This window comes from Haplochromis burtoni, unplaced genomic scaffold (assembly GCF_018398535.1).
Source record: "Haplochromis burtoni strain Fernald_Lab_line unplaced genomic scaffold, NCSU_Asbu1 Contig_372, whole genome shotgun sequence".
Lineage (NCBI taxonomy): Eukaryota > Metazoa > Chordata > Actinopteri > Cichliformes > Cichlidae > Haplochromis > Haplochromis burtoni.
In genome coordinates, this window is record NW_024582733.1 from 245,079 (window position 1) to 258,323 (window position 13,245).

The 13,245-nt window shown below is 41.1% G+C and overlaps 1 protein-coding gene across 1 annotated transcript in view; it reads right to left on the reverse strand.

Annotated features, from left to right (window-relative positions):
• Positions 1-12,959: 12,959 nt before the first annotated feature.
• The window catches only part of LOC121815923, a 30,574-nt gene continuing 30,288 nt past the window's right edge, over positions 12,960-13,245 (reverse strand). Inside the window, exon 2 of the mRNA XM_042228964.1 lies at positions 12,960-13,245. Within this exon, the coding sequence (XP_042084898.1) occupies positions 12,960-13,245 (286 nt within the window).

The window sequence follows — 13,245 nt, forward strand, 5'->3', positions numbered from 1 at the left end:
TCCTTGTTCAGTCTTTCCATCAGTCTAATATTCAAAAATGGTGATAATTAATGGTCACGGGGAGTTTCCACGTGAAAAATAAAGTCAATTTTCTAAACACTATGAAACTTCCCTTTATACTGATATAGCAAGTAATATTGGTAAATGCAATAAAAATAGTCTAACATGTACATGAAAAGGGCTGAAATTTAGCACAATTTTATTACAGTCAGTGGAAATTAATGTGAAGGGAGAAAAGTGTCCACAAGTGACAAAGTAAATGACATGATCAATATAGCAAAAGGCAGAAGACGATGTCTGAAAATCCAAACGGAAACACAGAAATGTGAGAAACAGCAAACAATACAACATAACGTACACACAAACTAAGGCTTCAGATGGGGGACTAAGGAAACGCCACAGCTGAGGCAAAATAACAGGAGAAACTAATCAAGTAATACAAGACGGAGTAAACATTAATACCTGACACAGGGGATAATAGGAAATGTGGGCTAGAAAGGAGACAGAGGGAAACAGAAGACCAAACTACTGGTGAAACCCACCCTCCCCCAAAAAGGACAACCTGTGCAAACACCCAAACCAGTCTTGTTTACTGTGGTGACTTCCACAATCCAGCAGAGACCAAAGACGGATCTCCACCTTAAGTAGTAACTGCAGATGAGCTGATTGCAATTGAGAAATGTAGACTGTATTGATATTGCACCTTAAAATCTGGAAGAAATAGAAATTAACGTTTTACTGTTTGGGAACACAAAACTGTAGACATAATCACCTCAAACTCCAGATATTAGCCCAAACGAGTCCATTTGTTTAGAGCGTATCTGTAGGGATAGAAATGAATTTTTACTGTACTATAAGTAAATAGAAATCAAACAAATGGACTGAGATATTACAGAGATCACCATGTATAGTTTTGTCATGTTTGAAAAAAGTGACTCAAAACAAGTTAAGAAGGCCAACAGCACTTTAATCGCTTTTATTGTGAAATAACATTTGTACTTCCTTCTGTGCTTGCTGCAAAGGCGCACTTGGACTGTGTTGTATGCAGTGTAAACCGTGACCTTTGCAAGGTAAAATATGCAAACTTTGACCTGTTCTTTTCAGAACCGTGCAAACAGGCTTATTCTGTGTCTTGTAAAAACTCCAAACATGTTCATTAGGGGTGCAACGATACACAAAATTCACGGTTCGGTTCGATACTTTGGTGTCACGGTTTGATATTTTTTCAATACAAAAAATGTTCATGCCTTTTTAATTTGTCATTTATTAAAATTATAAATATATATTTTAACTCAAAAGTACAGTTTTTTAATTTAATGTTGCTGAAACAACAAAGTAATAAAAAAACAAATCTTTGGATCACTCATCTTTGGAAAAGAGAGTTTATTAAAGAGAAACGTCTCTTTCCAAAATAAAAGCTATACTATACGCTTCTTCTGGGCTATATTCTCAGCAGCATATTAAACATATCAGGTCCCCATAAGGAGAATCATGTGCTAACGGCTGTCTAAATGACTCGGGTAAAGTTTGTAGCATGCGTGCTTGTTGTTTTTGTCTGCTTCCACTTGTCTTTGCACTAGGATGATGTCGGAGTAAATGTGCAGTCATATTCGTTGTGTTCCCACTAGTGCTGTCAGCGTTAATCTCGTTAAAACGACATTAACGGCATAACGCGGCAAATCTCCGTTAACGAGTTACCGCAGTTTCAGTCCAACTCACTGTAAATGAAAGAAGATTTTCAGTGGTTTGACTGTATTTTAGTATCACAACCAAACTCTTAATTGTCCCACTGTTTGGAATATTTAATAAGATGAGCTCACAGGTTTGAGTGGCTTTAAAAATCTGAAACTTATTCACAGCTCTGCAGCTCATTAAGTGGAGATACTGCATATCTGGCACAAAAGCTGCATACAAACTGTAGTGCCAAAATTGCTAATATAAATTGCTAAAGTGTTTGATACTAATGTGGATTAATGTGTCCTGTCTTATTCCAGCTTCCATAGACAAAAGTAATTAAGATGAATCATCAGGATTTCGAGAGCCTTTGTTTGCATTATTGCTACATTTCAGGATAAGGACACTGCTTCTCTTTGATTTTCATGAGCGTATGAAGCAATTTGCTGTGTGAATGTTATTGTTTAAGGCTAACTAGCTAGTAAAACATTATGCGTGATGTGTCATAGCAGTAACTGCTGCTCTGAAGAGCTAAACTCCCCACCACTAATGAATTCATTAATCTCTATATTTATCCCTGACAAGCAATTATCTCTTCTCACAGAATGAGGGTCAGGAGGCAAGTTTGAGAGTGCTCATATATTTATGAAGGAAACATTAAACAGGAGCCAGCAGCGACTCACACACCTGGTGTTTCTTTTATTTTGTTGTTCAGAGCAAGACTTTAAAAAGCCTCTTTTCACACTGCATATAAACCCCATCATTAGCTGTTGGGGTCATTACTCAAGAACAGTAATGTATTTCACATACTTGTAAAGTAATGCAGTATGATACTTAATTACTCGCTGGGGAAATTCATTAATCGCATTACTTGTTACGTAAATGACCTGAAATGCATTGTTACACAATTACCAGTTAACAGTCTGGATCAATAGGCTACAGTCCAACACACCAACACAAATCCCTGCGCTAATGAGGACATGCATGTGAAAAACAAAGCAAAGGTGAAAAGCAGGCCAGAGAGATTCAGAGTGATTCTAACATCATGATGGAGGCTACGATCCTGACCGCTGCTTTGGTTAGCTGCTGACGATCAGGCTGCTGCAGTCGTGCATCATTCAGATTGATCATCACTCTGGTTTCTTGGCTAGTTTGGCCATGTCTGTCCCGTTTCTTGAAAAAAGTGCCGTTAGCAGCAGAGGTGGCAAAACTACAGACTGTCTTTACTGAAGTAGAAGTACAGATGCCTGGGTTAAAAAAGTACTGATGCAACTTTTTGACTTGAGTTACCAAATTGCAATAACATGTCTTAATGCTGCTACAAATAACAGTCATTACGCTGCTCTTGAAATGATCTACGCACTGACTGAGGTATGTGTGTGCGAATGCACGTGAGTGCTTGTTCACACTGTTGGATTATTATTATTATTATTTGAATTTTATATTTTATGAATGATGCACCGATTGGAGACCACTTTAAATTTTGTTGTACCTGTGACAATGACAATAAAGACCTTTTGTTCTATTCTATTCTAAAATGTACTCAAAGTAAGAAAGTAAAACGTAGCTGCTTGAAGGACAATTCTACTAACCATGTTTGTACAAAGGTAACTGAACGTTTTGCTTTATATTTTATTATTATGTAGGACACCTGCAGTAAAAGAGAATTAAAAAAATTATTACTATACTATTTTCTGTTGGCTACATCGTAGAGGGTGACTTTGCCTCCACACCTAGACAGTAAATGCGCATCGTCAGTCAACTGACCTGCTGCTCTTAGTTTCTGTAAACAACTGAATTCAACAATATGTCAGCAGATTCATCCCCCACACTGACACTATACAGTTTATACTGTCTTTACACTTGACAGTGTACAGCTGGAGTTCAGTGAATTAATCTAAGCATCATCAGCTGAAATACAAATTCATTTCTGCCTTAGACTTAATGAAGCACAGCTGAAGGTAGCTACCGCTCCTCTACCTCCTCTTGAATCTCTCTTATCAAAAGAACTTCTGCCCTCTTGGACTTCTCCACCTACTCCTTCAGGAAATTTACATGTCAAACTCTACTGGAGCGGGAGTGACCTGGAGTTGCCACCTCATAGGTGGTAGCTCCAAGTTTCTGCTGAATCTGAAAAAGTCCTTGCCATTTAGCTAGCAGCTTACTATCGTTACTTGGAAGGATTACAAGTACTTTGGGATAGCTCAGTCATCTTCTCTAGTCTCTCTCTCATCTGCCTAATGTAAGAGATGACATTTGTAGCCTTTGCCCCTCTCTGGTCACCCTCCCACATCTCTTTTAGCAAAGAAATAAAGCCTCTTACTTCATGACCATAATATACAGTTAAAAGGTGAGAAGCCAGTAGAAGCTCGGGATGCTTCTCTATATGCAAAGAGGAGGTAATGCAGCCACTGATCCCAGTCTGTACTGGTGTCATTCACAAATTTGTGCAACATCTGCTTCAGGGTCTGGTTGAAGCGCCCAGTCAGGCCTGTTTGAGGATGGTATGGAGTGGTCCTTGACCATAGTTCCATGCTCTGTCAGGATCTCACGAGAGAATCCCACGCTTGAGGAAAAACTGACGAGACAAAAAGCAACAGATTTGGTTTTTATAGACTTTGTGGCGTAATCTGTGGTTGCCTGCTCTGCTTTCCTCAACAGGTCTGACAATGTCCATTCTCAATGGTTCAAATGGGTGCTAATAACTGATAAAGGCTGGAGTGGAGCTCTGGAGTTTGATGGAAGTCTTTTGGCACTGAGGGCAGCTTTTACAGAACTGGGCCACATCAGCACGCAGGCCTGTCCAGTGGAAATGCTTCCTAATGCGAGCCATGGTTTTATGCTTCCCCAAATGTCCTGCCCACGGCACAGAGTGCCCTGTTCAGTACCACATCCCTGACTCCGCTAGGAACCATCAGCTGTACATGTGGTCCCTGGTGTTAATATCTAGTTCAATTTGTTGCTCCTGCTTTCTGGGTTTGTGTAAAAGAGGTCCCAATACTAGATCATCACCTTGCAGGTCAGTGATATTACCTGGGATTTTAAAGTCCAAATGCATTTCAGGCTCAAAGATGGGGGGGTAGTTTGAATGAAAATGAAATTTCTCTCACCTTTCCTGGACGTGGGAATTGCGCAACTTCCCGGGTGCTACCTCTAATTCTGCCTCGTAAAAGGCAGAGAGGTAAGGGTCTGAGGGGGATCTGCTGGCTTCATAGCTTGAGGCCTAGTTACTTGGACTGTGTGCCTGCAGTCCAAAAGATCAAATAGCACAGGTAGATCTCAGTATAACAGGAAATGGCAGATTATCAGCGACCCCAATATTCAGGGGATGAGCCTGTCCTTGCACCTTGGTGTATAGGTCTGCTGTTGGATAAGGCTCCTCATCTCCATGAACACAGCAAACAGGGATCGTCTCACTCATGTTAATACTGTTGAAGGGAGCGAACTGTCTGTGTACAAGAATCTGAATCAATCAGTGCCCTTAATGTATTACCATTAATCTCAACTGACATCATTTTTAATCCTCCGTCCAATTTGACCTCAGAGTTACCACAGTCTCGAAGCATAAAACACATCTGGGTTAACTTTGCTGAGTTTTCAGGACACATGGGCTTGGTATGTTATCTTTGTGGAACGGAAGGTCATATTAAGGTTTTGGCTGGGGTGGGTGGCCATACGAAGCCCTACTCACACTTGCAGCTGGTCTTTGCGGAACTGATTTCTGGCTGTCCTTTGTTTTCCGAGTCATGAAACTCCAAGCCTTTCCCCTTTTTCTGTGCCACCACAAACACATCAGGCAGGTTTGCAGCCTCTGCAACAGAAGTTGGATTAATCTCTTTTATCCACACCTGCAACTCAGGACATAGCACTGGTAAATATTTCCCAAGGATGATCATTTCCCTAGTTTCCTGAACTGTTCTATCTTTGGGTGAACCCATGTTACATAAAGCTCCTTCAGCCGTGCGTACAACTCTTTAGGGCTTTCAGCAGGGTTTACATCACAAGATCGAAATCACTGCCTATATGTCTGAGGATTGATAACATATTTATAAAGAATCGCTGCCTTAACCTTGTCATAATCCAAAGAATCATCAACATCCATAGGTACATATGCACCACCGTAAGCAACGATGTAAACGGTGAAAAACCCAATCATGCTTCTGCCATCGACAGGTAAATGTGATACGCTCCAAGGTAATTAAGAAATGTTTAATATCATCCTCATCTGTCAGTTTATGTAATTTAGGCTCCAGGAAATGGGACTGACCTGAGGAGCCAGTAACTGACATACTGGGACCAGCTTGAGGAGTGTCATCATCTAGACTCTGGATCAGGTGGTTCAGCTGCCGGACATTCAGGCACTGGAGAAGTGCGGACTTGTGTTTCTACCTGTAACAGCTGAAACTGATGTTGAAATACTTTAAAATGTTGCTCCTGCCTTGCATCCTCCTGTTTAGCCTCTCTGACCTCCTGCTGGCCCATATGTGAAGAAAGAAGAGAAAGCAGATCCGATATTGTTGGCTCCTTACCTTGGCCCTCAATGCCATCTACCCCTCCAGAAGCGCCATTCTCCTCTTGTTCCCCATCAGCTTGTCCTTCCGAGCCCATCTGCTGGCTTTGTACATCTCCTCGGACTACTCTCACAGTCCTTGCTCCTCTCTGCATGGTTTGTTAAGGAGTGAGGAAAAAATGACCCCAAAAAACCCTGCGTATTTTTAACTGGCTGTATCCCACTTCTGACACCAAATATCAGGGACCAAGCAGCCAAGAACATACAGGCACAGGTATAATCTTCAGAAAATGTGTTTTATTATACCCCAGAAGAGCCAAAATTATTACAAAAATTCAAAATGACAGAAACAAACTATTTTTAAGTGGTCAAATTAACAAAATTCTACTCAAAAAACCCGCTTAACAAAACATCATAACTGACCTGCCAAACAAGACACAGCTCCTGTTATCTAGTAGGTGAATAAACCACTGTATACTTTACAGGTGGAAACCACAGAGAAACATAAGACAAGAATAAACCCCAATCTCCCCCCAGAGTGGTCACAACCGACGGTTCATTTTATTGGCCTCTGCATTTAAACCAGCTCCACCCTCAGTCTCCTCTTTCTATAGGTGGGGTTTTAAATTTCAGTTCATAAGACCAAGACAGTGTTTTTACAAGGAAAAGAGTTAATGAGGAAGTCAAGCTTGAGAGTTAGAAAGAGTAAGTAAATTTCAGTTTCTTGGTTTGTGGTTGAATGACAGGGTCACGTGTGCTGTACACATTCAGAGAATAGAGGATAAATGTATTATTATATGTAGGTATTATTATTAAATCTGAATGTTGATGAGACCCGTCCATTCTGTGCTCAGACAGAAACTGTGCTTCACTGTTTCCTGGACGGTGGCAGCTTGCAGTCTGTCTCTGAGTTTCTACAGACGCTGTTCCTTTTATTTAAGGAGGTGTTTTCTCAACAGACTTTCATCCTGGGTTTTCATCTCTAATCCTGGCATAGATTAGAGATATTATTGTATCATGGATGATCTGGGAAAGTTACGATAATATCTTGTGTCCTGTTAAAGAAGGAGAACTTTCCAGGTCATCTTCTTAGATGAAGGGAAAGTGTGTTTTGGGGGATAATTGTCTTTGTTGTCTTGTAGAAATGTTTTATTTGTTTAAATGAAAATGTTTAAAAAAAAATCTAAATCTTTATCATTTTCTCCATTTTTCTCTTCCTCTCCATTTGTTAATTTTTAACCCATCTTCTCTTTCTTTTCCATCCCTCGGTCTCTTCCATTCTGATTGTAATAACTCGGAATCAAAAATGTAATAAAATGTGAGTATTATGTGGACGAGTATAGCAACAGCTGCAGTGGTCCACTTGGGAAAATAAATGTTGGGCATTTTGTTTGTCCTTCACACAACAGTCCTGACTGCTACACTGCCGGACAGGATAGGCAAACACAAAAAACAGAACAAATATAAGGTGTGATTCTGCAGGTGGGGGAACCTGAAAATCAGTCGTAGTGGCTCAGCATGGGGAAGTGAATCACAACTTACAATCATTTCTATTGTGAGTTGTCGATTTTCTTAATGTGCAGATTGTGATCGGCTGATCTGGGGTCCTGCTGCTCCGAGGTTTACTCTGTCAATGTATACAACTGAATAGAGTAGAGCACATGTAGTCCTGGCTGATATTCATCTTCTGCAGTATAAAGTTGGTATTTAGGTGGAATTCAGTGAATGAATCTAATCTGCGATACACAAGGTAACCTAACTCTGAGCATTTCCATCCAGTGAATAACACAGTTAGTCTACCTTAATTTCTTTTGCAGCATGTTCCACAATATGAAAAACCATGTACCATGCACAGACCTAATGTCTAATGTAAAAATATGAGGACATTATATCTAAGCCTTAAATTCTCAGTTTATCAAACACCACTGAGCAGACCTTACCTTTGAACATAACGTCTCTGAGTCAAGTTAGCTACTGTTGTTTTCTCTCCCCGTGAAAAACCACGGCTGTACGCGTAGCTAGCAGACACACTGTGCAACAACCTCTGCACACAAACAGTTTGTGTTTGTTGAGTTAAAGCATTGCATTGAAATGATCTGTTGCTTTAAAACATTTACTCTCTTTATGCTCCTCTCAGCGAGAGCTAGATGCAGAAGTACGGCAACTGCAACTCATGGACATCTACATTTGCTCCGGTGTTGTTATACATAGTTCCCTTTCTTAAAGGCTAAAAATTATTTGGAAAAATTAACATAACTTTAAATATGTAATGTTTTTAATACTTGAATTGGTAATTATCTGTTTATGAAATTATGTTTGGCAGAGTATACCAATGTACGCTTCACGATTCATCCTGCTACATCTATCAGTAGACATGTTATTAACAAACACTAAAGCCCTGTTTGCACTGGTAGTCACACATGCTCATGCCAAAGCATTGCACGCTACCATGTTTGACAAATCATTAGCTTCTCTTGCCATCATTGTAGTTATTCTGTCTAAAGAATTTTCTCTCTGGCCTGCTCTTTGAAATATTTTCAGGCAAAGTGTAATTTAACATTCCTGATCTTTAATGTATTTGGAGGTTTCCACCCTCTGCATGTCCTTTCATAAAGGCATCATTTTAGATTTTAACAATGACATGTCTACATGCTCATGAGTGTGCACTTTAGTTAGTTAGTAGGTGTATTTTGGGTTTGCAGTGTGATGATGGCCTGTCTCACTGACATGCCTTTGGGACTGATGTTTAAAATTGCAACAAAAATTCAGCATTTTGAATCAGCTTCAGATATTGTTTCTGATTCACTCACAAATGAGCAGGCCTCACATGCCCATGCAACTGTTTGTCAGTAAATAGTAAACTGCGAAAATGGAGGAGGATTTATTAAGGTTGAAATTTCCTAAACAATAAACACAAATATTTTGTAAAGCCACTTGAAATAAAACTGAAAATCTGCACTTCAATTACCTGTTGACTGATTTAAAATTGCATCTTTGTCAATCTAATTATGGACCTAACTGTAGGCGCATGTCAACCCACTAAAACCTACTACCACCTTTCTGAAACCCCATGTACACGACAGACTAAATTCAATGAAATAGTCCTTAGTGGAGAACCATGGTGTTATATTTCCAGCACATCTCTGAGGTCTAAACCCTCTTAAACGGTGTCACAACAGTAATCACTACCCCAGGAGACATCCATCACTGCTTTAAAGGTGACCACAAATTATCTGAGAACCACTGGATATTGATTACTCATGTACTGCAGGTGTCAGGTTTAATGTTGCAGTGATTTGATAGTGTCGCCTGTGACAGTCACTGCCCTAACTCTCCTCTGATAGATTTTAATGGTGAAATATTGATTTCTTTCTGGCCAAGGTCTGCCAGCAAAGGGCAGATCATTTGTTGGGGTAATGCAGGAGACTCTGTGTTCTGGTCCCACTCAATCATTTTGACAGGATAGGAGCACCAAAGAAAAAAAAGCATATCAAAGATGGAGAATGAAAAAAGATCGGACCTGCTAAAGGCTGCAGTGCATGTAACCATAATGGAAGCAAAGTGAGACGCACAGAAAAGCGCACATATCTCTTCTACCGGCTCCAGTTAATATGAATACTAATGATGTGTTTATGGAGTGGGAATGCTCAGCAAATCACAGCTGACAGGATAACAGTCAGAGTGCCTTGAACACAGAATGAGGATCTTGAAGAGAGGGTCTATATTTTATTTAAGTGGCTCTCTACTGAGGCTAGGGAGAGAGACTCGGTTAATGTGTTGTGTTACAACTCAGTAGTTGTTCCCCCCAGCCGGAGCGATAACAGACTTGCTAATGGGAAGCCATCAATCACAATCAGGCTACTATTCCACCAGTGTCTCTGTTCTACTCGGCTATGTGAGATGGAGCTGGAATAGAAGTAATAATGGGGTTTTGTGGTATAACAGCATCACCAGCAGCAGCAGCAGCAGCACATCCCACAGTCATATTTCCAGCCAAAGCAATAGATACCCTGCTGTGTCAGCACGTCTTTAACAAGAGACCACAAAATGGCAACGAGGAGTCACTAAGAACTGATTTGAAGACAGTCTCAGGTGGGATGAGTGTGCTGGCTTTTATACTGTATTCCCTCCACTTGTGCTGCTCCCACACACACACACACACACACACACACACACACACACACACACACACACACACACACACACACACACACACGCACACACACACATATTAGTTGTAGTATACAAGGGGACATATCATCACCCCCACCTGAAGCTGGGTACCAAGCCCCTACTATGACAGAAGGTGCGTTGAGTGCGACAGCAGCTGACCTAAAAGATAGGATCAGGGCAAAGCTGGAAACCTGGACGCCCGTAGCTGGTTACCCAGAAGTACCCTCTGTAGGTCTACCAGAAGATGCAATTGTAGCATTACGGACAATCTGTACTACGACCATCACCAAACTCAACCGGTTGATCTACACCACGGCAGAAGATGTGACAGAGATGCTTGGTTGCAAGATGAACAGCCACAAGGAGACTTGAGGCCAAGATCAAGGTAGCATGTAGGGAAGTTAACTAACTACAGAGATGCAGAAAGATGTGATAAGGAAAGGGATGTCTAAGAAATAAAGCAAGCTGTCCATACCGGAGGCCTTAGAAACTGCCAAGCAAACACTCACATCTTTGGCCAGTTGCTTAAAAAGGTACAGAAGAGACAGAAATCAGGAGAACACTGGGAACAATATGAGAACAGCCTCACCAAGGAAGAGCATACAGGAGAAGGATGCAAGACATGACAACAATGATCAGTAGATCTAAGCAACCTCCACGAACAGGATCCAGTTACCAATACAGTGCTAGACATCCAGAAAGGATCACAAGCATGAAGAGTTGGAGAGCACCAGGTCCTGACATGATTCACGACTCCTGGTTTAAGGAGCTGACTGTACTCTATGAGCGTCTGGCAGCACAAATGAACCTGAATCATGTATCTTGCTTCATATATTTGATGTCTTCAGTTTGCATCTACAATGCAGAAAGTAGTAAAAAAAACATTAAATGAGAAGATGACTGGTAGTGTAGATTGGTGATATAGTTATGCACTTAAAAAACAAGCACATTAAATGGAGACTATTTTAAAAAGTACTTTTTTTCTATTGAGCACTTGGGCTGTTAAACATAAATGTCGGAATCATTTAAGACTTTCTGGTATACAGTTTATGCTAACAGTGTAAAAGCTTTTTGAAACCACAGCAAACTAGAGATATACATGAAAATATTAACCTATTCTGGTTTAAAGTGAACTGCTCCGTGCAGTTAGACATGGATGCATGAATGCATAGAGCAGTTCAGTTCATATGGATCCATATGCAGAAATAATGACCATAGATAACCAGCAGGGGGAACAATACTACACTTTTCTGGAATCAACCCTCCTAACACACCAACAACAAGCTTCCTGAGGTGGATGAGTGATTCTAACAGAGCACAACACTTTTTATTTTTTAGTTATTGGGGAATTTCTACAGTTGAAGTATCCAAAGGACGTGACAGGTCTGTGTCTAATACACACACACACACACACACACACACACACACACACACACACACACACACACACACACACACACACACACAGGAGACAGGGTGGGCAAATAATTTTCTAAAGGCTGCACATGAGAAACTGGGACGATGGGACTGGACAGACAGATGAAAATCACTTGAGATTTAACGTTTTTTTCCCTAAAGAACTTTAACCTGTAGATTAATGTTACTTTTGGGATCTTCTATTGTACACTGATATGCTACCTCCTCAAAGTCACATTTGGAAATTCTATATGTACACTGTAACAAAAAAAGGGTTTAGTCATGTGGCCAGTCTCTAGCGATTAGGCTGAACAGTGATTTCAATCTTGGCCACTAAATTCAAGATGGTAGGGAAACATGGTGAAGAGTGACTTCTTCATCCTCTTGCACTGTTCCATGGTGTGCTCTTCACCACGACAGAAAAGACAGGGTTTGGAAAATGCACACACCTGCTTCCCGCTGACCTTGTTCCTTTCTTTAGAGGGTACGTCCTGTGTAGTGGTGATAGTTGCAGCTGCAGTGAATCCTTTTCTGTTTCCACTTTTCCTTTGCAACCTCTCATCCACTTGCCCTCTAACTTGGACCTTTAAGGTGCTGTCCTTTATATCACCGAACAATGGATGCAAAACTTCTTTGGCCTGCTTATTGACAAACTCCGCCAGATCTGCAAATGTGACTCTGCGTTTTGCCTTGTCTAAGACCCCACAAGCATATGTTCTCCACCTTTCTCTCAGCTTGTACGGAAGCTTGGAAACGATAGCACGCATGTTGGCCGTGTTATCCAACTCCTCCATGTACTCCACATCCATCATTGCATTACGACATCCAGTAAGATAGAGGCCGAAAGCATGCAGAGCCTCTCCATCATCTGACTTGATGGTTGGCCAGTTAAGAGCCTTGTGAATGTATGCCACTGATATCTTGTAGGCATTTCCAAAGTGCTCTTCCAACAGTCTCTTAGCCGTTTGATATCCATGTGTAGGTTCCATATGAAGACAACTCCGTATCAATTCTCGTGGTTGCCCACTTGTGTATTGTTCCATGTAGTACAATCGATCCTTGTCGCTCTCTGTTCTGTCCTCCACACCATGTTCAAAAGCTCGCATGAACAGCCGATACTCTAATGGGTCCCCTTTAAACACAGAAATGTTCTGCGGGGGCAACGTAGCTAACTTCTGTTGCTTAGTTAGCGCTTCGACCACATCCTGTAGAGCACTTGGTGTCTGCGATGGCTGGGAGGTAACAGTGTGTGTTTGCTGTGCGTTTTGGAGAATGCTTCTTCTTCTGCGCTTGTCTTTCTCGCGTGGGGGATGGCTATTTGACTGCTGTGAAGTAATAAATCTCCAACCTTATGCGATGCCACGTAGGAGTTCATTCCATCCCGAGTGGATACGCGACTGGATGCCTTGGATGCACGACTTTCGTATTCCGATAAGATCTTGATCTTTGCCTCATTTGCTGCAAGAGCTGTT